At 36.9% G+C, this 26,206-nt stretch overlaps 3 protein-coding genes and 1 pseudogene across 3 annotated transcripts; 3 read left to right on the forward strand and 1 right to left on the reverse strand.

Moving 5' to 3' along the window:
- Positions 1–1,348: 1,348 nt before the first annotated feature.
- LOC114758840 (phosphoinositide phospholipase C 6-like) lies at positions 1,349–4,586 on the forward strand (annotated as a pseudogene).
- A 2,309-nt stretch (positions 4,587–6,895) lies between these two features.
- Positions 6,896–11,327, forward strand: LOC114758842 (phosphoinositide phospholipase C 6-like). The gene is made up of 9 exons (XM_028947928.1): positions 6,896–7,262; positions 8,302–8,498; positions 8,579–8,714; positions 8,808–8,990; positions 9,498–9,718; positions 9,822–9,939; positions 10,403–10,555; positions 10,637–10,723; positions 10,843–11,327. Exons 1-9 carry the CDS (start codon positions 6,921–6,923, stop codon positions 11,140–11,142), a joined length of 1,737 nt encoding a protein of 578 aa, XP_028803761.1. The 5' UTR covers positions 6,896–6,920; the 3' UTR covers positions 11,143–11,327.
- Positions 11,328–13,579: 2,252 nt separating this feature from the next.
- LOC114758841 (phosphoinositide phospholipase C 2) lies at positions 13,580–18,781 on the forward strand. Its single transcript, XM_028947927.1, has 9 exons — positions 13,580–13,972; positions 14,687–14,883; positions 15,163–15,298; positions 15,376–15,621; positions 15,727–15,959; positions 16,461–16,578; positions 17,429–17,581; positions 17,673–17,759; positions 18,302–18,781. Exons 1-9 carry the CDS (start codon positions 13,664–13,666, stop codon positions 18,593–18,595), a joined length of 1,773 nt encoding a protein of 590 aa, XP_028803760.1. The 5' UTR covers positions 13,580–13,663; the 3' UTR covers positions 18,596–18,781.
- Positions 18,782–21,855: 3,074 nt separating this feature from the next.
- Positions 21,856–24,511, reverse strand: LOC114758836 (putative serine/threonine-protein kinase-like protein CCR3). Its single transcript, XM_028947923.1, has one exon. It carries the CDS (start codon positions 24,311–24,313, stop codon positions 21,911–21,913), a length of 2,403 nt encoding a protein of 800 aa, XP_028803756.1. The 5' UTR covers positions 24,314–24,511; the 3' UTR covers positions 21,856–21,910.
- Positions 24,512–26,206: the final 1,695 nt, after the last annotated feature.

The following is a 26,206-nucleotide window of genomic DNA, read 5'->3' on the forward strand; positions in this document are numbered from 1 at the left end:
TTAGAATTGAAAAAGTATTTTGTATACGTTGAGATAAAATATACTCGTCCGGTCCATTTAGATTCAGTTTGGCGTTTTGTATTGAGTGGAGGCGGTTAAGACTTAAGAGGTAAATTAATCCAAATTTGGGCCGTCTCATAAATTCTATATGGCCGGTTCAGATCTTTATGTTTTACATTTTTAATCTCAAATACTAATTTTTATATGTTAATAATTGCAAAATTAACATAATTTTATAAAAGAAATCAATTCTAATTAAAAAGTGGAAAAAAAAAATTAAACCGTCCACAAGGAAGGTTCGTCCAGTGCCTCCCCTGGGGCACGTCAGATTTCCATACTCGTTGCCAACTCGGAGATCTACACACTCCGCGTCCAAAAAGGGTAAAAGATTCTTTATAATTATTTGAATTTTATTTAATACTAGTAAATTTTAAGAATTTTTCGTCAAAAAATTTGAAGAATTTAATATTTAGCTGCATTATTTACAAATCAAATATAAAATTTATATTTTATAGATGAAACCTATAAATATTAATTTTTTCAAAATCTATTAGCATTAAATGAATTTTTGTTTAAAAAAATATGAATATGAACGCAATACGGTCAGCATAAAATGTACAAGCTTTAGTGATCATACGCACATCCAAATCCAAATATTAAATTAACAGCATTATATGAAAACCAGCATGTGCACTCACAGCCTCTAATAAATAATATATCTTTTTTTTTTTGCAATCCCAAAAAATAATATACCAAACTCAACTTTTTTTTTGTTCCCTTTTCACCCATAATATTTTTCTTGCCCATGTCCCCATAATATTGCATTTTTTAATGTCAAGAACTTCCCTATATTACTTTTTAAATTTTTTTATATTATGTGGAAGAGAACTAGAGAAGCGAATCAGATGCTAGCTGCACTACGTTACAACAAGACTTAACCTTTTAATATCCCAGAAAAACAAAATCACGTAACAACTTTTTATTTTAATCTGTGTTTTTTTTTTTTTTTGCCAAGAGGGCGTAGCAGGCTAGCACTGACTACTTGTAAATATCATAATACAGTGTAAACGTTTGAAATGTTTTCCCCAATTAATTATTTAAACACTAGACTTCTTCGCTAAGTGATACCATAGGCTATATTAACTCATGGCTCGTATAATTAAGTTTAAAGTCAGAAAAACAAAGATCTTAGTTTTGTAGAGAAAGTTCTGTGCTTTTCCGAGAATGTCACTGCCTGCTAATCACGATTCTGCTTTGAAGGTTCTGTCTTTTTATCTCATTATAAGATTCCTTCATCTTAATGGGCGCATATTTTTGTTCTGCGTCTTCTTTCTGACTCTCTCTGTTTTCTGAATCTCGTCGAGAAAGATCAGGAAGAGGAGGAGGAGGAGGAGGAGGAGGAGGAGGTGGAAGAGGAGGGGTTTGTTGATAACATGAAGACTTATAACAGGTACAAGTGGCTCTTGTTCTTCACCAGAAAGTACAAGAGCAACGATCTGGTTCCACCTCGGGACCTCAAGGAGGCCTTCTCCAAGTTCGCCGGCGGTGGCCTCCACATGTCCGTCGACCAGTTCTGGCAGTTCCTGGTGGAGCACCAAGGCCACGTGGACTGCACCGTATCGGAATCGGAGGAAATCATGGACAAGGTCCTGAAAGCGAGAAAGGGAAGTCGCGAAGCTAGTGGGGACGATGATCAACGTACTGAACAACCTGGACTCACTCTCGATGACTTCTTTCATTTTCTGCTTCTCGATGATACTTTCAACGGTCCTTTGAAATCTGAGGTCATCTCTCTTTCCCTTTCTGTTTGGCTGTCTGGAAAATTCATGTTCTCCAGAAAATGTCATTTGGTAATTTTCTCTGCAGATTTGCTGACCAAGAAGTGATGCTATTTCAGGTTCATCATGATATGGAAGCCCGTTGTCACACTATTTCATATATACAGGGCATAATTCGTATCTTACTGGAAATCAATTGAGCAGTGATTGTAGTGAAGAACCGATCATTAATGCTCTGCAACGAGGCGTAAGGGTCATCGAACTGGATTTATGGCCAACTTCCAACAAAGAGGATATTAAAGTAGATCATGGATGGTATATATATTGAGTTCATTAGCCAGTGGAAAATTGTTCTTAGTTTGAAATATTTTAAGGTAAAGTTATTTGATTTGCTTGTTTGATCCTTGGAATCAATGCAGGACTCTGACCAATCCTGTTTCACCCCGTAAATGCCTGGAGGCCATAAAGGAACATGCTTTTGTTAAATCTGAGTACCCAGTTATTATAACTATTGAAGACCACCTTACAAGAGATCTTCAAGCTAAATTTGCGGAGGTACTCCAAGGAATCCATGCAAGTTATACAAATATGCATCTTGTTTTACTTTTGGTTTTCTTAGTTTTATTTCATTTTGCTTGCAGATGGCTACTCAAATACTAGGAGAATTGCTATATTATCCTCAGGCTGAAAGTTTGACAGAATTCCCAGCACCAAAATCATTGAAAAATAAAATAATTATATCCACCAAACCTCCAAAAGAACATAATTGTGAAAGTATTGAGGATAGAGGTAACAGCGATGTGCAAGATGGAAGTGAATCGTCTGAAGAAGATACATCATGGGGACAAGAGTCGCCAGACTTTATGGCTAAACCAGAGACTGAGGACAAAGTGGCTGAACCAGAAACTGATAACAAAGTACGTCAGAGATGGGGCAATAATAGATTTAAGCTGTAGAATTATTTATAAGCTGTCTGTACTTACGTTATTCTTTGCATGGATGGTCGCAGGATGGAATTGGCAAAGAAGAGTTAGATTCAAATGCAGGCGATGAACAAGGGCCAGATAAACAGTGTTCATCGGATTATAAACGCTTAATCACAATCCATGCGAAGAAACTCAAGGGTAGCCTAAAGGATAAACTGAGGATTGAAGAGGAAGTTAGACGCCTAAGTTGGAATGAGCAGACACTTGAAAAGGCTGCTGAATCTCATGGAACTGATATTATAAGGTATTTTCTTAGCTATATTAATAGGAGATATGACCTATACTTGCATAGCTGAAAATTCATAAATCATTTTCCTCCCCTTGTCTGATAGAAACGGTGATTCTTCCAGGTTTACACAGAAAAACATCCTCAGGGTATACCCAAGAGGAACACGTGTCCAATCCTCAAATTTCAAGCCACATATTGGGTGGATGTATGGGGCTCAGATGGTGGCATTCAATATGCAGGTTAGAAAGTTATGACCAGGATGGTGTATATTTCTTGTAGCTCTTTTCTTCTGTGGAGAAATCTCATACACATGGTGAATTGCTGCTTGTTTGAGTATGATTCATGATGCTTTTATCTATGGTTGTTAAGCTATAGTAGAAAAGGTCCATAACTGGGGTCTATCTCTGGAAGAAAGTTAATATCCATACGAAACACTTTTGAACCCTTGGACCAGGAAGAGTATAAGTGGTATTTTAAGCTGAAAAATATACATTAACTGCAAGCTATTCATTCACAAGTCATATATATTTTCCTCATGAATACTGACATGTCAGCATCTATCTTCCTTAACAGAAACGTGGCAAGGAGCTATGGTTGATGCAGGGAATGTTCAGGGCAAATGGAGGGTGTGGTTATGTGAAAAAACCTGACATGGTAATGCAGAATCTTCCAAATGGCGAACTGTTTGATCCTAGAAGAAAATTGCCAGTGAAAAAGACATTAAAGGTGAGCACACCTCTTTATACTAGTTAAGATACATTCATGTTTCTAGGCAACCTGTGAACGTTATCGTCTCTTATAATAGGTAAATGTGTACATGGGACATGGTTGGAGCTCAGACTTCAGTCCCACCCACTTTGACAAGTTCTCTCCACCAGACTTCTACACAAAGGTCAGTAAAATAGTCCTCCATTATTAATTTCCTAGATTTTGAACAATATCTCCATATGACTGAGTATTATTACCCATACAACAAACAGCTTTTTTTTTTTTTGGGTAGAATATACAACAAACAGCTTTGGTTTAATCTTGTTCTTTATCTCACAGGTCTATATTGCTGGAGTACCAGCTGATTGTGCCAAGAAGAGAACAAGGGTAATAATGGACAATTGGTCTCCTGTTTGGGAAGAGGAATTCAAATTCCCTTTAACTGTCCCAGAGCTTGCATTGCTTAGGATTATAGTGAGGGAGAAAGACCAGGGAAAGGATGACTTTGGTGGGCAGACATGTTTGCCGGTCTCAGAGCTAAGAGTTGGATTTCGGTCAGTCCCTTTATACGACAAAAAGGGAGAGAAATATAACTCTGTAAAACTTTTCATGCAGTTTCAGTTCATTGACCAAGAAAATGCAGCTTCAATAAAATGAATCTGTGCAGATGATACATTTAGTTCATGATTCAACTGTGATTAGAATTTGACTTCATCTTTAGCAGTTTTTGCTTTGCTTACAGCTTTTCCTTTAACTTTCATCTGATTCTCTCTGAAGGGTCCTCAAGTTATGAGAAATTACCTGATGATTCTGACTGGTATGAGAATTTGAGATGTTGGTGCTTGGCTCAGCATCTGCCATGAATAAAGCGAAATATTCGAAATATATGAACATAATTTCACTAAACAAATTCCTGTACAACTTCTTGTCCTTTCCTGGTTTCCGCGTATATGATCTCTGGCCCGGGCGGTTCGAGCTTGAAATTTCCTCAGAAAACCTTACATAAAGAGATTGATTCTCTGCTCAATCCATCTTGATAATAGGCATTCCACTTGGAACATAAAAATGGGCATAATAATCTGATTCCCACAGAATCTGCTTCCTTTGGCTTCCTGCGTAAGGGCAGCTTCATTAATATTTAATAGTAATCGAGCATGATAATTAGTTTGACAGAAACAAGACGTGGACAATTTCTGTTTTATTTTTATCTTTTGGGAATCATAACGTTGACAGAATATCTCTTTCTCTCTCTCGAAGGATGAACACTGCAGCACTTACCAACGGCTATCACATTGTTATTTAATTCTCTTATTTTGTTTCATTCCGTATAGAAAAGAAGATTATTTGGCTTGGTTTGACGAAAACTAAAAATCATATATCAACGTTTTAAATTTATTTAAATTTAACGTTGGGGGGTTACAAATATGAATATATGAACTAGTTTATCGACACACGCATACTTGCCAAAGATGCAGTTATCTACCCTAGAATTTATTGTTACTTTAATTCAAAATTTGGCACACTTTATATTATTTTTTACAGTATATGTTAATGTAAAGAAACACTAATAATTTTCTTTCGGAAAAATTGGGGATAAATCTCTCATTAAAAAATTAATTGACAAATGATCCCTAAAATGATGGGTTGCACAGAGGAAAATAAGTTGTATATAAATAAAGTTGAGTTGCATATAGAGAAGATGATTTGCAAAAAATATCATTCGGATATAAGAGACTAATTTACACATAAAGATGATAACTTGTATACAAAAAAAAGATAGATTGCACGTAAAGGATATTCAATTACACAAAAAGAGGATGTGACATAAGAAAATATAATTATACACAAGGAAAGATGGATTGCATATGAATTAAACTAAGTGGCACACTGAGAAAGTTCAATTGTATAAAGTCTCCAGGTACTATTTACTAGTTAAATTTTCAATGAAAAATTTATCCCCGGTTTATCTTTTTCTTTCAGCTCATAAAGGAATCATATGTATGTGCCCCGGGAGGGAATATTGTCAATATGGGAGTATATATTCAATCATATTATTATAATTTTAACACGTTGACAGAAAAAAATATTAAATAAATAAACATTCACGACAACTTCTAGAAACATTTCAACGATGCTTTTTAAAAGTTACCACACGTGCTCTAATAAATATTAGAGCTAGTTGATAGTCTTGGGATATTTGGGTAATTCTAAAATCACTTTTTAAGAACATTTTTTTAGAAATTAAGATAAATTTCTTTATATATTTACTTCGTATATCGTAATAACACTTTTAAAATAATGATTTTATTTCTACCCAAACACCCTCTTAATATAAGATTCCAAACTATTTTGTCTTACAAATTTATAATGTGTTCTTAAAAATATCTCTATTGATTACAAGATATTTTCATCCAAGTATAATTTTAATGTACATGATTATATAAAAGTAATTTAAAAAAATCAATACATATTTATTATAAATAGTTTTTTTAAATTTTTCAAATTAATTATCTAATTTTTATATTAAAAATTGAAAACGGTATTATGGTTTTTGAAAAACACAGGTAAGACGCATTGTTATGGAAAACAAACGTTTTCTTCGGCCCAAAGAGGACAATACAGAATCAAGGCATGCCTTTGGTTGTTTCAAACTTTGTTTTTTAATCATTATTCTTAAATCTTAATAGAGTTCGTCCACTTTGTCCCGTTTATTGTTTACAAACAGTTGATAATCTGTTTTCATTCGTTTGTATTTTGTAACGTGATTGTGATATTTTTATTTTATAAATACCAGTAATTGCGTTGGTAGCATTTGTTTATTTTTAAAAATCCACAAGCACTTCCATTATTCCATATAATGCTTTTTCTTCAACTGATATTTTGTCCAATCGAAGTTCTACTTCAAAGTTAAAAACCTCCGATTAGTAAGCATTTTCCTCTCAAGTTTTGCTAATTTTATGACATCAAATTTTCTATTTCACTAAATCATTAATTTCGCCAAAAAAAAATCATTGAAAACCACCATTTTTATTTTCTGTAATGGATTAATGTCCCAACCTTTCCAGCTTTCCCGGAAACCTTTTTCTCCTTTGTTCGATCTTTCTTATAATTTCGGTCATTTGAGCTCAAATTCAATATTTTTTCTCGATGTGACTTCTTGATTTGGGTCTGAGGTGAAATCAAATTCAATTTGCTGAGGTGAAGAACGGGAAGAAAATTATGGGAACCTACAACTACAAAATATTCAAGTGCTTCAACCTTAAGTTCACTGTCTCGGAGCCGGGCCCACCCGAGGACGTCAAGTACGTCTTTTACAAGTTCGCCTCCGGCAGCGATCACATGTCCGCCGATCAACTTGGCCAGTTCCTGTTGATGCACCAAGGCGAATCGGACTTGACCTCTTCAGATTCCACCCAGATAGTTGAGAAGATCTTGCAATTGCGGAATCAGAATGAGGAGATTGAAGCTACGGAGCCCCCGAGCTCCATTCAAGGCATCAGTCTGGACGACTTCTTCCATTTTCTACTCCTCGATGATTTCAATGCCCCCATAAAATCCCAAGTAAGCTAACCGTAATCCTTTAGAATGTCTGTATTTGATTGTGTTTGGACATTTCCTTGGTACTTTTTGTTCTCTCTGGTCTGGATGACTTCTTCCCAATCATGCCGATTTGACTCTCTAGTTCTCTGGTTTTCTATCTCTTTGCCTGCATTTTTCAGTTCAAGAAGAAATAAAGCGACGTAAAGAAAAGGGGGAACATTACGGAGAAGAAACCCAATAATAACTAAAGGGCCCATAAACTTTGAAAATACTATATAACAAAGGCAAACAGGTTGAGAAATTGGCATAGCACGTGTGAAATATATACTATATAACGATTATAGTCCACTCGTCAAATTAAAGAGAGAATCAGCCAAAAATAAGTTACATCTTTCGATAGTTAATTTCACAAGAAACGTTAGTAAAAATTTATATTATCTTAGTAAGACAGAATTTTTAGGCTTCCTAGTTATTTTCTATATTCAGTTGTATGTGTTGTATCTGAAAAGTGTATGCATGTTTATCTTGACATAATGACACGTGTGTACATGATTGACATGAATTGGCAGTGTGTCCTCTGATGACAGGGATGTAATATACTTGAAAATAAGCATATGAGCCTTAAAAGGTAGCAACTTCACAGCATGAGCTCATGGATGCCTAAACCTTATGGACTCTAGTAACATTTATTGTGCGAATGAATTTGTATTTAATTATGCTGAAGAATTCCCATAAATAAAGGGTGTTGACTCGGATAAAATTCTTGAATTATAGTGTCAATTTTGGGACTGTGACAATCATTTGTCAACAGACAATAATTAGATCAAGTCTAGCATTAATTCATCGTGAATTACATCTTTGTTGAAGCATGTACATAGTGTCGAGGAGTCAATAGAGAACAAGATTAAAGAAGGGATTTAGCAGATAATATCAAGCTTTGTGTTTGCATGTGGGTGTTCCCTGCCCTTACTTATGATGCTGAATTATGTATAAACCGCATATTTACCAAGTGAAGTAAAAGAAGTCTCTGCAAGATGATACAAATGTTGCGTTATTCCAGGTGCATCATGATATGAATGCTCCGCTGTCACATTATTTCATATATACAGGACACAATTCTTATCTGACTGGGAATCAACTGAGCAGTGATTGTAGTGATGTGCCAATTATAAAGGCTTTGCTTGACGGTGTGCGAGTAATTGAACTAGATTTATGGCCTAATTCAACTCGAGATGATGTTATTGTAGTTCATGGAAGGTACCTATGAATCCTCAGTTCAATGTTGCAAAGATAACTTAATCAAAATCACTTGAGTATTTTTCTTTCAAATCTTTCAGGACTCTCACTTCTCCTGTCGAACTCATTCAATGTTTGAAGTCGATAAAAGAGTATGCATTTGTTAAATCTCATTACCCAGTCATTATAACTTTAGAAGACCACCTCCCAACTGATCTTCAAGCTAAAGTTGCGCAGGTAGGCTTCAATTTCTGTTGCCCTTTAAAAGATCCAATGAAAACTATGGATCTTTGATTGTTTCTTGTGTCATCTGGTTCTGCCTGTTCTTAGATGGTAACCCAAATATTTGGAGATGCCCTTTACTATCCTGAGATAGATGGCATGGCAGAATTCCCCTCACCAGAATCATTGAAAGATCGAATTCTTATATCAACCAAACCACCAAAAGAGTATCTTGAATCTGAATGTTCATCACCAACAGGTCTTATGGATGAACCAGAAACTGATGGCAAGGTGAGTAAAAAGATTATTGTGGGTGTAATCGGTATATCAATATATTATGTAGAATTTAAACTTATGTCACTGTATGAATACTATTTGCCTTGGATTTTGAACTTTTCTGTGTTCTTAAATTGTTTTTCTTTCAATTTTGACCACCAGACAAATTCAAAACCCTTGCAAGGGCGACCCCCTTATTTTCTGGCATGATCCTTTTTCATATTTCTTTATAAGAAGTTACAGAGTCCTCCATTGAAACCAAAATATATCTGACAGGCAAGCTTATTTGTGTGTAAATATATTTATAGATTTAATTTTAGTTGATCCAATAGGCATCCATAATCCATCCATTAAAAAAGGGAAAGAAAATTTCTGCTTTTTAACCTATTTTATAAATCCATAATTTACTCATAGAATTGAGCGGGTGTTTTGATGGATGGCTTGTTGATCATGGGTTGCCCTCTCTAATATCACCCTATAAAATTTAATTTTAAGCTCTTCATGCTTATGTCACTGATTTAGTGGCGGGATGAACGTGATGAAGTGGAAGATTTGAATGCAAGTGAAGAAAAATCACTCCAGCAATGTGCACCTGAATATGGGCGCTTGATCACAATCCATGCTGGGAAACCCAAGGGTCAAGCAAAGGATTATCTAAGTGTTATCGGTGATGTCAGACGCCTAAGCATGTGTGAACAGATGCTTCAAAAGACTTGCGCATCTCATGGTGCCGAAATTATTAGGCAATTGCGAACTCTACTTTGAAGTAGTAACTGCAATATAATTTTTTTCAAATCACTTTTGTAGCTGACAATCTCCCAGCTCATATATCAATCATGCTTGTAGGTTCACGCAGAAGAATATTCTCAGGGTTTATCCAAAAGGAACACGCGTCTCTTCGTCAAATTACAGACCACATATTGGGTGGAGTTATGGAGCTCAGATGGTTGCATTCAACATGCAGGTTATACATCAATCTTTATTTTGTTCATGTCTAAATGCACTCTCTGGTATTTATGTTTGCATGTAACAATTTATTTATTTATTTATTTATTTATTTTTGGTTACAGTAACAATTTATTTATGTGGACTAACAATTGAAAAACTTTTGAAGTGTGGTTACTTCTCTGAGCTATTTTTTATTGCAGTGGAGTTTTACTTGAAGTGAAGTGCTTTTTCTGATATGATTTTAGTAGTCAATCGGTTTTTTTCTTTTAAATCTTACTTTAGGAAACAAAAAAATATTTCTTTGTTTGTCTTTATCTTGAAAACCCAGTCACTGCAAAGCTTCCTCTGACCTTCTTGGAGGAGGAGATTGCTGGACTCTTTCGTAAACACTACAGGAGTATTTTTATTAAGGCAATTGCATGAAATGCGTTTACTATTCACCTAATCTTCTATAGAAATACAAATCTTATCTTTGGCAGGGATATGGCAGATCACTGTGGTTCATGCAAGGGATGTTTAGAGCAAATGGAGGCTGTGGTTATGTGAAAAAGCCTGATTGCTTATTGTTGAGAGGTCCCCACGGTGAGGTTTTCCATCCTACCAGAACATTGCCAGTGAAGACGACATTAAAGGTGAGTGGCGTCATTTAAAGGGGAAATTAGTTTGTCTGATTTGATGGCGGCTTCTGAAATCTGTTCTTACCCCACTTACAGGTTAAAGTATATTTAGGGACCGGATGGAGCTCAGATTTCAGCCAAACACACTTTGATTCTTTCTCTCCACCAGACTTTTACACAAAGGTGAGTTGGATGCTTCAATCATGTCTAGGAGATCAAAGGCTTACCATTGGATGAAAAGAAATAAACAGAAACCAAAAGACGTTATAATTATCCTTAGAATCTGTTTGAATTCATGACAGGTTTGTATTGTTGGAGTAGATAATGATAAAGTCAAGAAGAAAACCAAGGTAATAGATGATGATTGGTTTCCCGTTTGGGATGAAGGGTTTGAATTCCCTCTGACGGTTCCAGAGTTGGCTTTACTGAGGATAGAAGTTCGAGAGTATGACAGGCACGAATCAGATGACTTTGGTGGGCAGACATGTTTGCCGGTTCCTGAGCTAAGACCTGGATTCCGATCAGTCCCTCTATATGACAAAAAGGGCAGCCAACTCAAATCTGTGAGGCTTTTCATGCATTTTAAGTTTGTTTCAAACTAGGCAATTCAGTCGTCTAGCCTCCAAGCTGTTCTTGTTTATAATGGGGGTATCTTTATTTGTTTTTCCTTCTGACCATTGGCAGCAAGAGCATTTTATCTATAGCTTCTTCAAACAGTGTCATAGGCTGTAGAGTTCAGTGGCTATATTCACTGCTATAAAATCAATTTAATAAATTAAAAACAAAATGTTTCAAGAGCATCAAATTTTACCCGAGTGCTGAAGCTTATAGATCTTAGCTGGGACCCTACGTAACTACTGTAAAAATTTACTATACCCGAAGATCATGTCCATGGGTCAGATTGGAGAGATTGTAGAAGACAAATAGTATGTCAAAAGTGAATGCACAGAACTTTATAATGATTAGCTTGATTTATTAACCTTTCCTTGACAAATAGGTGGATTTTTTTCTTGGTAGATTGATGAGCTTATAATTTAGCCCTCCATTATACATATTTGCAATTTAATTCCTCAGTCACTAAAATGCTTGCAATGTGTGGTTACACTCTTTCATGATCAACTTGCTTTACTACTTATTCTTGAAGCAAAGCCTTATTCGGCCTCGGGAGATAGGTTGACTCTCGGACCTGCTTTGAAAGGAGGGGAAAATAGAAAGAAAACAGGAAGAGGGAGAATATTATGAAGGAAAACTTAAAGAAAAAAACAATTTAAAAAAATTTACTATGTTTGAAAGTTTTTCCGCCTAATTTCATACCCCCTCTAATTTTCTTCCCCTCCAAACTGTGGGTCAATTGGTCCTAAAAAAAGGTGTTCTTTCCCCCCAAATTTAGTGCCATAATATATCTAAATCTTTCGATAATTTATTTTCCAATAAATGTGCGATTTGACTCTCAGGTGTATTTAACATTCTGATTAAATCTAACTAATTACCTCATCTTGACACCAAATTAGATTTATGATGAGTTAGTTGTGGGTACTTGATTAAGGTATGCAAGTTTTTGTTTTCTTATTTGACCGAAAGCTTGTAAGTGCTAACATCATAATTGCAAGTAAATTAGACAACGAAGGGGTTAAATTAAATTCTACGATGAATGAGATGCTCCATAAAGTCCAAGCATTCATAAGTAAATTAGATGGTAGTTTCGTGTAAGAAGACCAATATGGGGGCATATGCCTAAAATTGGCGTGACCCACGTCGGCAATAATCATGAGGTCACAATCCAACCATTAGTTGTCTCTCTGCATTGTCCCCTCTGCGGCTTTCCCATCATCCGCCAGAGACTGACTGCGGTATTTGTATCTGTATATTTCAATTAATTACGCATCAGTTTCATCTTCACCCTTTCGCGCACTACTAGCATTTGACTTTTTCTCTTTATATGATTTAAAAATTTACTTATTTACATGAGTTATTTAAAATAATTGTGAGAGCAATATTAACAAATAAAGCCGACGAAACAAGACAGTTAATAGAGTGCGAGAAAAGGGGGAAGGGGCCAAAAAAAAAAAGAGAACAAAGAAGCTGGGTCCATAAGTCCATTTAAGGTCTTTTTCACCTAAATAATCTATATAAAATTCTTATCCTTGCTGGATTCAATAAAATCAATCAAGTATTAACATTTACTCTAAAGTCTATATTTATAACAGTATTACCATTCACAACTAAATAACTGCACTTCAATTGAACTTAAATGCTTCCATAACGGAAGAACTATCAAGTAGTACTTCAAAGAGGTTGGAGTCGGCAGATTTACTCATCATTAGAAAGGTGGCCCCACAAGGGAAAAAAAAGGGACAAGAAAATTAACTGGATAACGAACAGCTAAGTAAAGCAACAAAAAGAGTAACGCCAAAATTGGGTTCAATTCAATTTCTTCTTTACTGACGTGGACATCACCAACCCCATTAGACTGATCATTAATTACCTTGTATTTTCGTCCACGCCACTTTGTTATTATCCAAAATAATTATAATATTATTTAAATAATTTATCTTGTATTTGAATTTACTCATTGCGTAGTATGCTTTCATAATAAAATTTCAAATAACATCACGCAACCGGCATGATTCAAGTCCATATAAAACAACCATTTCCAGTTGATACCGACCTTTAAACAAAAAATATGTTTCAAGATTTAGTTTGACCACGTGTATATAAAACACCTAAGCAAGCGAATAAAAAAATAATATCCAAGCGTTTACCCAAAACCAAAAAATATATATATATATATCCAAGAACTGGTCGTTGCCACAGGGGATGCGGAGATCCCAAGTGCGGCCTGTGGGACCCAGTGGGGAGCTGAATGGCGCCAAGTGCCGCACAGCTCATTGGTCAGGCCCGCCACGTAGGACCCACCCCTTACCGCGCTCGAGTGCCCTTCCTCCACAGTAGACTTCTGCTGCTAGTTTTTTCCCGCATGAAAAAGGTCTCTTCCACTATTTAATTCCCATCCTGACGCATTTAATCTTCTCATCAGCATCATCGTAGTCCTCACGCCCCCGCACACTTCCATAATCCATACCTACCATTCATCTCCTCACTTATCGGAGTTGGGCAGCACGCATGTCGAAACAGACTTACAGGGTTTGCTTCTGCTGCCGCCGGGGGTTCAAGCTTCGCGGCTCAGAAGCACCGCCGGAGATCAAGTCGCTTTTTGATCTCTACTCTGAGAATGGCTGTATGACTGCTACTCACCTCCAGAGGTTCTTGATTGAGGTTCAGAAAGAAGAGAAAGTCACAGAAGATGAAGCCCAGGCCATCATCGACGGCCTCAAGCATTTGAATATTTTTCATCGCAGGGGTCTCGCTCTCGACGGTTTCTTCAAGTACCTGTTCAGTGACCAAAACCCACCTCTCTCGCCTTCTCTTGGGGTAACTTTTTGGCTTTTCTTATCCATTTTGCCCTTTCTGCTTTAATATCACTGCTGCCCACGGCATCCGGCAGCTCTGATTTAGCATCGTTTATCTTCCATCTTATGGATTTCCTGTTGTTGATTGTCCTCTGCTTCCATGTTCTGACTATCCCTGTACTCGCGCGTGGTTTGTCATGCTTTACCTTGCTCTCACTTTCTCATTGGTCATGATGATATTGATGCCTGGCTTCATGATAATTCCCGTTTAGTATTATGCATAGATGCATTGTGGTTTGAATCCATCCATGGGCAATAACGATGTTAATTGAAGCAGCGTTTTAACTTTCTGAGAAATGATGCTAAAACATGATGATAATTAAATGTTTCAAGCATGGGTTAATCCATCAACCAAAACTTAATCTGAAAACAAATGCCCCTTTTTTTTGACGACGACGTGGCGTTGATGCAAGTAAGAAACCAACCATTTGCTTTATAATTAACTTCACAAATACTTTATCGGATATGACCATATCTACGGATATGCATTTCTTTTAATAATGTATTCAATTGCAGTTACAGCAATTTGTCAATTTGAGAAACTACTTTTTTTGGCACCTTAGCAATATACCATTAGAAGGGTTTTATCTAAACGTTCACAAGTCATTATCAAACTTATGTTTTCGATTTTCTTCCTCTGACGATTGCGTTTCGTCTAATTCTTTCCTGTGTCTAGGTACACCATGATATGACTGCACCGTTGTCTCATTATTTCATATTCACTGGTCACAACTCCTATCTCACTGGAAATCAGCTTAGTAGTGATTGCAGTGATGTTCCCATTGTACAAGCCCTCCAAAGAGGTGTAAGAGTGATAGAACTGGACATATGGCCTAATGCTACAAAGGATGATGTGGATGTTCTTCATGGAAGGTATGACCCCCCCCCCCCGGGGGGTGAGTTTTCCTTTATTTCTTTCTTCTAGCAGCAGTACTCATAAAAGACCAAGGCAATAGACGTTAAAATCATCTTAATTTTCTTTTTTTGCTTTCGTTTGCTGTCATGAGGGGTTTACCTTGCAAAGCAGGGTATCCCCTCAGAATGGACGAAGCCTTCCCTTCTGTTTACTTTAAAACTGATGTTGGAGTAAATCAGTTTGTAAGGAAGGGAATAACAATTTATTATAATACTTTATCCATGTTTTTTGTGTAGGACGCTGACTGCTCCTGTAGAGCTTATCAAATGTCTGAGGTCCATTAAGGAGCATGCCTTTTCTGCGTCTGAATATCCACTTGTAATAACTCTAGAAGACCATCTTACTCCAAATCTGCAGGCTAAAGTGGCTCAGGTTAGGCATTTTGTATTTGTTTTGGGTTTAAAATGCATGTTTTCTTTTAGTTTACCATTCCTGCTCCAACTTTTTAGATGGTCACTCAAACATTTGGAGACATTCTATTTTCTCCTGGCACGGAATGCTTGAAGGAATTTCCTTCTCCAGAATCACTTAAAAGGAGGATTATAATATCAACCAAACCGCCTAAGGAGTACCTTGAGGCTAAAGAAGTCAAGGAAAAGGGGAATGAGTCTCTGAAGTCAAAGGCTTCAGGTGATGAAGAAGCTTGGGGGAAGGAAGTCCCAGGCTTGAAAGGTGGCAGTTTTGCTGATGACAAGGTACGAGAGTCTGAGGCCATGCTGCATATAAAATATAGATCGTCACTAAACATAGTTTTGTATCGGAGTTATGATGAATGACTTTCTTGTTCACCATGTCTGCAGAACCATGTGTATGAAGAAGAGGTAATTGAAGAGGAGGACCCTGAAGAAGCAGATAAGTCACATCATAATGATGGAGCTCCTGAATATAGGCGTTTAATTGCCATTCATGCTGGCAAACCCAAAGGTGGAATAGAAGAATGTCTGAAAGTGGATCCTGATAAAGTGCGACGTCTAAGCTTAAGTGAGCAAGAGCTTGAGAAGATTTCCGTAACTCATGGAAAAGAAATTGTCAGGTATTGATAAATGTTTCTGAAAAGTTCATCTTAGAAAGAACATAGTTTTTTAGCAGTATGACTCGAACTAGCATCCTATAACTTCCGAGCTCCTTCTAAATATTTACTTTTTTCCCTGTGGTAATGTACAAGTGATCAAGTTTGACTTTTAAGTGGGTCTTATCACTGTCTTTTTCTATGAAGTATGTATTCCCCTGGTGAAATTTATATTTTATAGGCTCTCCACTGTTACTTGGCGCTATGCATTGTGATCTGAATTCATATTGCCTGCAAAAACCAAGAAGCAATGAATCTTTAGGCCATATATCCTAGTTTGACACAGTTGGCAACGAAGTGGTTACGCAAGAAGCAATTTGAGCGCATAATAATGTAATTCAGGTGGCATATCTAGTGGTTATCTCAACCTCGGAGGCCTGTTCTATTTCTTGCCAGATGATATATAATTATGTATAAGGAAATAAATAACAAAGTATCGATGTCCTGATTATTGGCGTACTGCAGGTTTACTCAGCGGAATATCCTGAGGGTGTATCCAAAAGGTACACGCATTGACTCATCAAATTATAACCCACTAATTGGGTGGATGCATGGAGCTCAAATGGTTGCATTTAACATGCAGGTTTTAGCTCTTCCGTCCTTTCTTTTTTCTGATTTAGTTTCTTACTGTTTAAGGATGTCTTGGGTTTCATTAATTACGCCACCATTTACTTCTTTTACGTTTTCATTTCTTTGTTTCTTTTCCTTCCAAATCATGAATGGTGGTAACTGGTGAAGGTATTAATAACTTGAGAAACACCAACAGGAGACGTTAAACGAGTGAGGTCAAGCACCAAAACACTTGAGAGTTATGAGACTTCCCGGATCCAGCCGTTTAAAACGTGATACGGTGATTTTTCTTCCAAAACAGGCCCCGCACATTTTGCATCGATTTTGTGTTTTTTTTCTTCCATGTCCCTTTATGCCTTCGTGCTTCTTCGAAACAAAATCTTCTATTATTGAACTATGAGGTTATACTTCGATGAAACTGGTGTATTAAATGCTAGAAGTTAATGTATTCTAAAGTCCGCGTCATTTCGATAGGTGAGGAAGTAAGTCTGCATCCAAGCTACTTGCAGTGTACTGTTGTACAAGAAAGGTAGGAAAGGGATAGAAAGAAGGAAACAGGGGGAAAGAGATAGGAGGGAGGGAGGGAGGGAGGAGGGAGAGGAGAGAGGAGAGAGAAAACAGAATTCAATTTGTCATTACCCAAAAGCCCTTGATTACAAACTTAACCCATCTATTTATAGCCTCATTGACTAACCAACCTTACTTCCGAAATAGTTCGTATTCCCCTATCTATTACATAGTATACTAAAGGAAAATGCTCTAATATCCCTTAAAGGGTATGAATTATATTATCGACTATGATATGTTTAAAGTCATGAACGAGATTCACTTGTCAGTTTTTTATGCCGGCTCTTTCATGATAGGGGCATGGGAGATCACTTTGGGTGATGCAAGGAATGTTCAAAGCCAATGGTGGATGTGGTTATGTTAAAAAACCTGATTTCCTACTGAAGACTTTCCCGAATAATGGGGTTTTTGATCCTAAAACCAAGCTACCTGTTAAGACTACATTGAAGGTGAGAGCTTCATTGCCTGGAGATATTATGGGGTAGGTGTCTGTGGTTATGGTCCTAATCAAGATCTGATACTTCTCTGACTCTTACTTAGGTGACCGTATACATGGGAGAAGGATGGTCTGATGATTTCCGGCCAACCCACTTTGATCAATTCTCACCTCCGGACTTCTACACAAGAGTGAGTTGATATGATTTTCCTTGTCTCTCTTTTTTGGTTGAGAAAAGGGGATGATATGATTTGTTGCATCATAATATTTCACATGGCTGAATCCCATATTCTAATTTAACAGTTACTTCATTCCGCACTTGTTGATTCTTCTGCATTTTGCTCCTCACGTGACAATGTTCATCCTAGCAATAGATGTTGCATATGATGAACTACCTAACCTGGATATCTTCTCTCTCTCCTTTGCAATAAAGCCCTACTTTAGTCACAAATGAGCCAATTCTCAAGTTGTTCCCCATTAAATTTTGATTTTCATCTCCGTCCTTCACGTCAGTCTACTCTAGTCTCTATAATAGCAACTTACTAATAAATTTAATGACGCGGCACGTTCCCTAACAGATCTAGGATGTGCCATGTGCCATGCCAATAGATTACAGAAGGACTAACGAAAATCTATTGGAACTAGCTCAGGAATTTACAGAGGACTAAAACAGAGTTCTAGTCCTTTCTTTTATCATCACCATACTCATGCCATGACTTCAATTTTTATGCAGGTGGGAATAGCCGGAGTACCAACCGATGGTGTGATGAAGAGGACAAAAGCAATAGAGGACAATTGGTTTCCTACATGGAACGAAACATTCGAATTCCCTCTTACCGTTCCAGAACTGGCAGTACTTCGCATAGAAGTTCATGAGTACGATATGTCAGAAAAAGATGACTTTGGTGGCCAAACATGCCTGCCTGTTGCAGAGCTCAGACGTGGAATTCGGGCAGTTTCACTACATAGCCGCAAAGGGGATAAGTACCCTTCTGTGAGGCTCCTTATGCGCTTTGAGTTCCTCTGAATCTTATTATGTACAGTATAGCCTTGAGTGGATAAACTTTTGTGTAATTGCGTTATTAATATCCCTAGATGTGCTTGCTGGAGTAATTAATCCATAAAACATGTCTGTTATCTTATTAGCTATATATATATATATATATATATATATATTCATTTATTTAAGTTATAAATCCTTCGGTTTGTGACCTATTAGGCCTTCCCCTCTAGGTTCAAATTGTGTATTTACTCAGTTTTAAGTTTCTAACTTTATGTATATTCATACCGAAAGACTAATCTAATCTACTGACCTACTTAATACTCCTCCGGTCCTTAATATAGAACCCAATTCTTGAGTTGGTTATGGTCCTAAATATAAGACTCATTTCTCATATTTATCAATTTTCTCTAAATTACCCCTATGAATACTCCCTCAACTACAATCAAGTAAAAGAAGGAGAGGGAGTATTAAGAAAGATGATTATGGTGTTTTGGGAAAAATATGTCACTTTTCTTATAATTAACTAACTTACCTAACTTTCTTAATCTAATCAAATTAGTTAAATGGGTCTTATATTAAGGATCGGAGGAGTAATATAAAGAAATATTTTTCAGGGATAAAGCTGAAGTTTTTTTTTTTTGGGTCAGAATAAGAGCTGAAGTTTTAATATGTAACTTGTAAGGCTTGTGAATGTATTCTATTAATCATATGCGTGATCATCAAATCACATTAAGGGGAAAAAATTGTCTCCAGAAAAAAAAAAAAGAAAAATTAGAAAATCGCATATCTTTTTCTTTTTAGTGTATTTTAATTTGATTATGGATGGAAGGCAATCTATTTTTATGGAGACATACTCTTCTTCTGTCTTTGGTAATTGTTTTTCAATTGATTCACTGAAATCTTAGCACAGTAGGTCATGTTTTCATTAAATCAAATATCATATTGAAACATGATCTATCGGGCACGATGATTCCATACGAACAGTTTTCATTAGAGATTTGTTATATATTTTGCATCACGTGATGTGAAGTTTTTTTTCTTTTCAAATAATTGTTGCCATAAAAACATTATACAGAGCCTTGTATATGTTACAGTTATTATTTCAAATTAATTTAAACATTTTTGCCGCCAAATTAATCAAACATTGAGTACTTGGTAGTTACTATGAACTATGCCTTTTGTTCGGAATTAAAAGGCACTTGTAACCAATTTACACCATTTAACAAGTTAGATAATAGCCAAAATTAACGTTCTCTGCATATTAATTCTGATTTAATCAGGAAAATTTTACTGATTACACTCTCAATTAAGGATATTACTGAAAAAACGTTATCATTGCCTTACATTTTTTAATGTGGTACTGTAGAGGAAAAATTCCTTACAATTTTAAATGGAGGGAGTAGCTTCTATTTACAACACTAACTTTGATAATCTGTCGTGTTCACATTTTTCGGTCAAGGGTTCACATTCTAATTATAATTGTTTTTTTTTTTTTTGCCAAACACAGTAATTGATGAGGTAGTTCTGAAAAATAAATTAACAAAAACGCATGGTTGGTGTCAAATGGAAATGCATTAATGCTGTCCTCATGGGGCATAACTAATGTGAAAATTGTTAAATTAATTTATTAAAATACTCCTAATAAACAATAAGAGACACGTAACAGTGAGCTCCTAATTATTTAGTCAGCATTCAAATAAGCATATTGACTAATCATTTCAACCAGGAAAGCAATTAAAGGCATTAAAAAAATTTTGAAGAAAAAAATTGTATATCCTATTGTTTCTTTTTTTCTTGTTTTGGAAGGGTATATAGTAATTATGCTTTCTAAATAATTAGAAAGGAAAACCTTGTTACTCACGCAATATGAATTGTGGAGGCTTTTCGGTCATAAATTGAAAAGCAAAAATTGAAACTTTTAAGACTTATAATCATTCAATATTAAAATTAAAATAAAACTATTATTATTAAGTTTTACGAATCTACTGTCAAACATACAGAAAATTGTTATTATTAAAAATTTTATTGAAATTATATTTTTTTTAAATATGATAATAGCTTTAACATTTTGAAAATTGTTATAAATTATTTTTTTTCTAATTTTGATTTTTTTAAAAAAGAATATGGATCATTGTAAGATACCATAATTACACCGTAAAACAGACAGGGTTCACTCATGAGATTCATATCTGGAAAGGCAGGGCCTTGATGTCACAACACAAAAATGTAATATACTCATCACACATGTCCCGTCCTCATCAGTCTACCTTTACGCCTCCGACATATTCAACTTCACATTTTCAGGCCCATGCTTCCCTCCATGGCCTTCAATATGCCCCCACTCGGAATGAATCAAAAGTTCTGAACTTTGAGCGTTGAGGCACCGCACCAGTTAATTATTCCCTACCGGGTCATCCCCACAGAAAATTCAGACTTCAATTTCTTCACGAACTTTCGAAGCAGGTCTGAGACCGACCAAGTCCTCTTAGTTGGTCATTGCTATTTCCACCGTGCAATAAAAGCAGCAGAAATACCAAATCGTCTGGTTAGAGAAACTTTGAATATTCTCGGTCAAAGTTGCGCCCAACATTGAAGTTAGGAGCGATATTTCAAATGGGGAGGCAAAAAAAAAAAAAAAAAGAAAGAAAAGATAAGTCTTTTTCTGTTTCTAGCTGGGGACCATAGGTAGAAAGATGACAGTGAAGGAAAAGGATTAACTATGATGCATGTGGGCTCACCATACCATATAGCTCAACCACTCATATACAGAGAGCAACTCCAGAATGAACCCCTATTTAGTGTTTTTTATACTCCTTAATAGACGTTCCTTGTCCACATCCGTCTTTTCCAATCTGTTCTCTTCCTTGCCCTTCAATTGGACGGTGGACGCTTCCTTATCAGGTTCTCACCAGAATAATGAGAGTTTGATGTGATATTCTTATTGCTCACTACTTCTCCCACCAAATACCATATACAGTTGTTGACCAAATAATGCTCATATACTGCTCTGGTTTTAATGTTCATCACAAACTGCAGCTGCAGGTAAAAGGGTATAATTACTTGTATCTTTAAGAGTAATGTCATGTGCAGTATGCAATGCATAAAGAGTAGATTGAGAGAACTAGAGGAACAGAAAAGATTGTCCATTTTCTGGTTAGCTGTTAGTGATCAATGTAATCTTCCATTACACAGCTAGAGTGTTGGATGATTAACCTAATCTTTACACCCCAAAAGGGTAAACCCAATGTAATTGTATCAGAAAGAATCAAATGAGACTCAGAACAAAATTTTTCAATGCCTGTTCTAATAATTCCGGGGGGGAAATAATAATTTGGATTATCATTCTGAAACAATAGAGATTGTGCCACTGGAGATGCTGCCATGACTACTATCACAAAGAGACAAAGCCCTCTCCAGATTGGCCACAATGTCAGTCATTGTTGGCCTGTCCTTCCCTTCCAAATTCACGCAGTGCATTGCAGTATACGCCACCAGCTCCACCGCCTCTGCCACGTTCATCTCCGGCGGCCCAACCCTCGGGTCCAGAATCTTGGGCAACTCGTCAGCTATTATTGCAGGCACTGCAAAGTCCACCAAACTCACTGGGGTGCCGCCATTTTCACCATGCTTGAATATAGCCCTCTTTCCAGTTAAGAGTTCTAGCAGTACTATTCCAAATCCATAGACATCACTCTTGGCTGTCAAGACATTCAGACCATAGTACTCAGGATCAATGTATCCTACGGTACCTGCGGCCTTTGTTGGCCGGTAATCATGATCAGAGTCTGGACCCATCAATGACAATCCAAAATCAGACACTCTCGCTGTCCAATTCGCGTCGAGAAGAATGTTGGAAGACTTTATGTCTCTGTGAATGATGGGTGGGACTGCATAGTTGTGGAGATATTCAATCCCTCGAGAAGCATCTAGAGCGATTTTGATCCTCATTTTCCACGAATTCAAGAAACTACTAATCTTTTCCACGTTGTTCTTGTCATGCAAATGATCGTGCAATGCTCCGTTCTTCATGTATTCATACACCAAGAGCCTCTCATCTTTTTCCTCACAAAATCCAACTAGCCTGACCAAGTGTTTGTGGTGTAAACGGGACAAGAATGCGAGTTCTGACTCAAATGCACTCTCTTTCTCTTGAAACTTCTTCATCTTTGAACCAATCTCACCCCTCTTGATCGCCACCTCGCGACCATCTGCGAGTTTCCCTCGATACACAACACCAAAGCTACCAGCACCAATCTTGTTTTCAAGGGAAAAATTATTCGTGGCTGCCACAAGCTCAGCTAGAGTGAATTCCTCTGCCCTATCCGGATGTTTTGTGGATGATGTTCCGCTCCTTTGCCGTCTCATTATCCTTGACCCCTGACGTCTAATGGTGGATGACCTCGAAGGCGGGCTATTGCTAGAATTCACTGCACCTCCATTATTGGAACTACCTTCTCTGGTGATTCTGGGTTGGACAGAATTGTGAACTTTCTTCTTACCAAAACAAACTCCAGTCCACAGGCAATAAATTACGGTGCATATACCGACAAAAGCTCCGATAGATCCAACAATGGCGAATGCCAATAAACCCCTGGTCAGTGCCTTTGATCGCGACGGCGGAGAAGAAACCAAGGGTGGCGGAGAAGGGAATGGCGGCAGCGTTGGGGCTGAAATGTTTGGAGAACAAGGCCTGCATATAACACCAGAACCAGAGCACAGATTTTGATATTGAGGATATTGACCACACTCACAAGAAGATTGAACACAAGGTCCTGGGAGAATAGGTGGTAAAGGAAGCTCTAGCGGATTGGAGCCAGAACTATTAGCCCAACCAGGTCCCCAGCACATTACAGAAAAGTTGCCGGAGACTAATCCGCAAGTAAAATTTGACCCAGAAACAATTAACTCGAAAGATGTTCCTTCTGTAACATTCGCCGAGAACTGCCCTCCGCCTCCCCAGCAAACAACCGAACGATTCAATTGTTTGATCGCGCAGCTATGTTCAGCTCCGAGAGCCAACCCAGAATATTCCAGAGGTCGTCCTTGGGGAACACTAAGTTGCCCAGAACTGTTATTTCCTCTGCATACCACAAATCCTGTTGAATTCAATCCACAAACATGTGAATCGCCGGCGACAAGACTCAACATGGGCATGACTCCGAATCCGTTCACTATTTGACGCGAAAGGGGCTGCATTCCCCAACAACTAACCCGGGAAGTGTTCTTCAAGATCCCGCAAGAAAAGCCAGACCCAGATGTTATCGTCGCAAAGTGACCCGGCACACGTACGTCATTGGGTCTCCAGCACAGAACGTTGCCTGAACCCACGACGGTCGCGCACACTTGGGTATCCCCAACCGCCAGATTCTCCAACGGAGCAGTATAATTAAAGTAAAGCCTCTTCGGTTGGAAGGAACCGCTGGAATTGGAAGATACAGCGTCCCAGCAGAGCAAACTGTAGTTACCGGACCTAAGGCCACAGAAGTAGCTCCTCCCGCCGCAAATCGACGAAAACGAAATGTTAGGAGCAACTGGCAGGATCTGCCCGCGACGATAGCATTCAATGCGCTGCGCCGGTTCCCCTGACACGATGCCACAGACGGTGCCGGAGTCATCGACTACGGCGAGAGTGGCGCCGGAACCCAGAGCATAGATTAAGGGGATTGCAGAGAAGAGGGTGACGGCGGCGAGGAGGCAAACGTTGACGGAGAAGACGGTGAGGGGGAAGAGGGAATTCGTCATGTAAAAGGATGGATTTTGACGTTAGGTAGCGGTCGTTTCTGCTTCATTGGCAGAGATGGAAAATGGGGAAGAGGAGAGAGAATGAGATTGAGAAAAAGAGAGAATCTGAAAGTATATAGGGAGCGAAAGGCGTGGTGGAATTTTTCGGGGGTTTGGTTTAGACTTGAGGAGACATGGCCTTCTTCTGCGTTCTCAGGTAGCTACGCAGTGAGGCCGCGTTCGATTTCTGACTCGGCAACTCTCATTTTTATAAGTCCTTGCTTTAATTGCAAAAGGTGAGTTTTCATTCTTTTATGTGCGGAAAATGTAAAAGGAAAAATAGTTCATATATTTTAAGAAAAACTGATGACAGTGTTGGTATCACATATATATATATAGCGACCTAAAAGTTACAAATGAGGAAATTTTAAATCAAAGTAGCTGCCTAAAAATCTGAAAAATAATAGTAAAATGCATAACAAAGATTCAATATGCAGATTTTTTGAAATGATCGATCTTCATGCTCTTTTAAAATTTCAACTGAGGGGGTGAGGCAAGAAATCCACTCTCTTCATATATTTTTGTCTAGTAGATGGAAAGATTATCTCAAAAATACCTTAGCTAAAATTTAGAGAGAGATTGATTTTGAAATACTGATCGTAATTATAAGAATTAGTTGACTAATTTGAGGAGATTAAAAAAAAGTAAGTTAAATTAGTTATTGTAATAAATAAGTGTTGATCTACTATTCTAAAAAAATACTTAAATATCAAAAACAAAAAGAATTGGAGTCTTATATTTAGGATCAAAATAAAAGTTAAATAATATTTTATAGTAAGAACAGGAGGTAGTACTTTTGTTGGCTTGATCTTTGATCGTGAAACACACGTCCGACCAAATCGACTTCCCCTTCATTGCCCATTCTAACTAGAAACAAATTGACTTCTTCATTACCCATGTTATCTAAGAAACGGATTATTCTTAGGTGACTGTTCGGATCCTCTCAGATTTTTTTTTATAGCAAATTTAAAGTTAAAACAAAAGAAAGAATAAACAGGGTTGAAAAATAAAAGCTATAAATGAACAAGAAATTAGTATGAGCTTTACGTATTAGACGAAGTACGAAGCACCCTATCCATAGTTCACAAATAATACAAATCAGTACATTTAATGATCTAGTTAAAACTTGAAAGGGTTTATCTTTTGCGCTTGGCATGTATGTGGGAATTACTATCCAATTCTTAATATAAGACCCTATTTGACTTTTATTTTGGTCTTAAATATAAGATCTCAATCCATTTTGTCTCTCATATTTATATATTTTTTTCAAAGTAACCCTTCTAATAATGATAGTTCTAATCAATACACTTGATTAATAAGGATATTTTAGGAAAGACAATATCTATTTAGGACAAATAACTAACTCAACTTACTTTCTTAATCTCCTCAAATTATTCAACTGGCTCTTATAATTAGGATCGGAGGTAATACTGTTTATTTTTAACATTGTATAAATTTTGTGTCTCAAGAAAATAATCATACAAATTAATACAAATTTTTTATATGCGAGTCATCTTTTATTATAAGTGTACTTAATTTAAAAGAGAATTGCACTTTTATTAACGCCCTTACACTAATAAATAAGCACATAAATAAGGTTATTAATTAACATTGGATGTTTTCTCGCAAAGAATTATGCGTTCTAAAAAAATTAGGGGTTTAAAACTTTTTTTTGGGCCAAATGGTTTAAAAACTGAAGATAAATTATTGTTTAATTACCTTTATTCTATTTAAAATTTAATTCCCTCTTGATATTTTCTGAAAACGGACGTTAGTGCTTTAAAATTTGATAATAATAACTTGTCTTGGATTTAGAGCGTTTTTCATCAATAACAACACAACAGCAAAAGAGAC

Source organism: Neltuma alba, unplaced genomic scaffold (genome assembly GCF_004799145.2).
Source record: "Neltuma alba isolate B1F8T4 unplaced genomic scaffold, ASM479914v2 tig00010758_pilon, whole genome shotgun sequence".
NCBI classification, from domain to species: Eukaryota; Viridiplantae; Streptophyta; class Magnoliopsida; order Fabales; family Fabaceae; genus Neltuma; species Neltuma alba.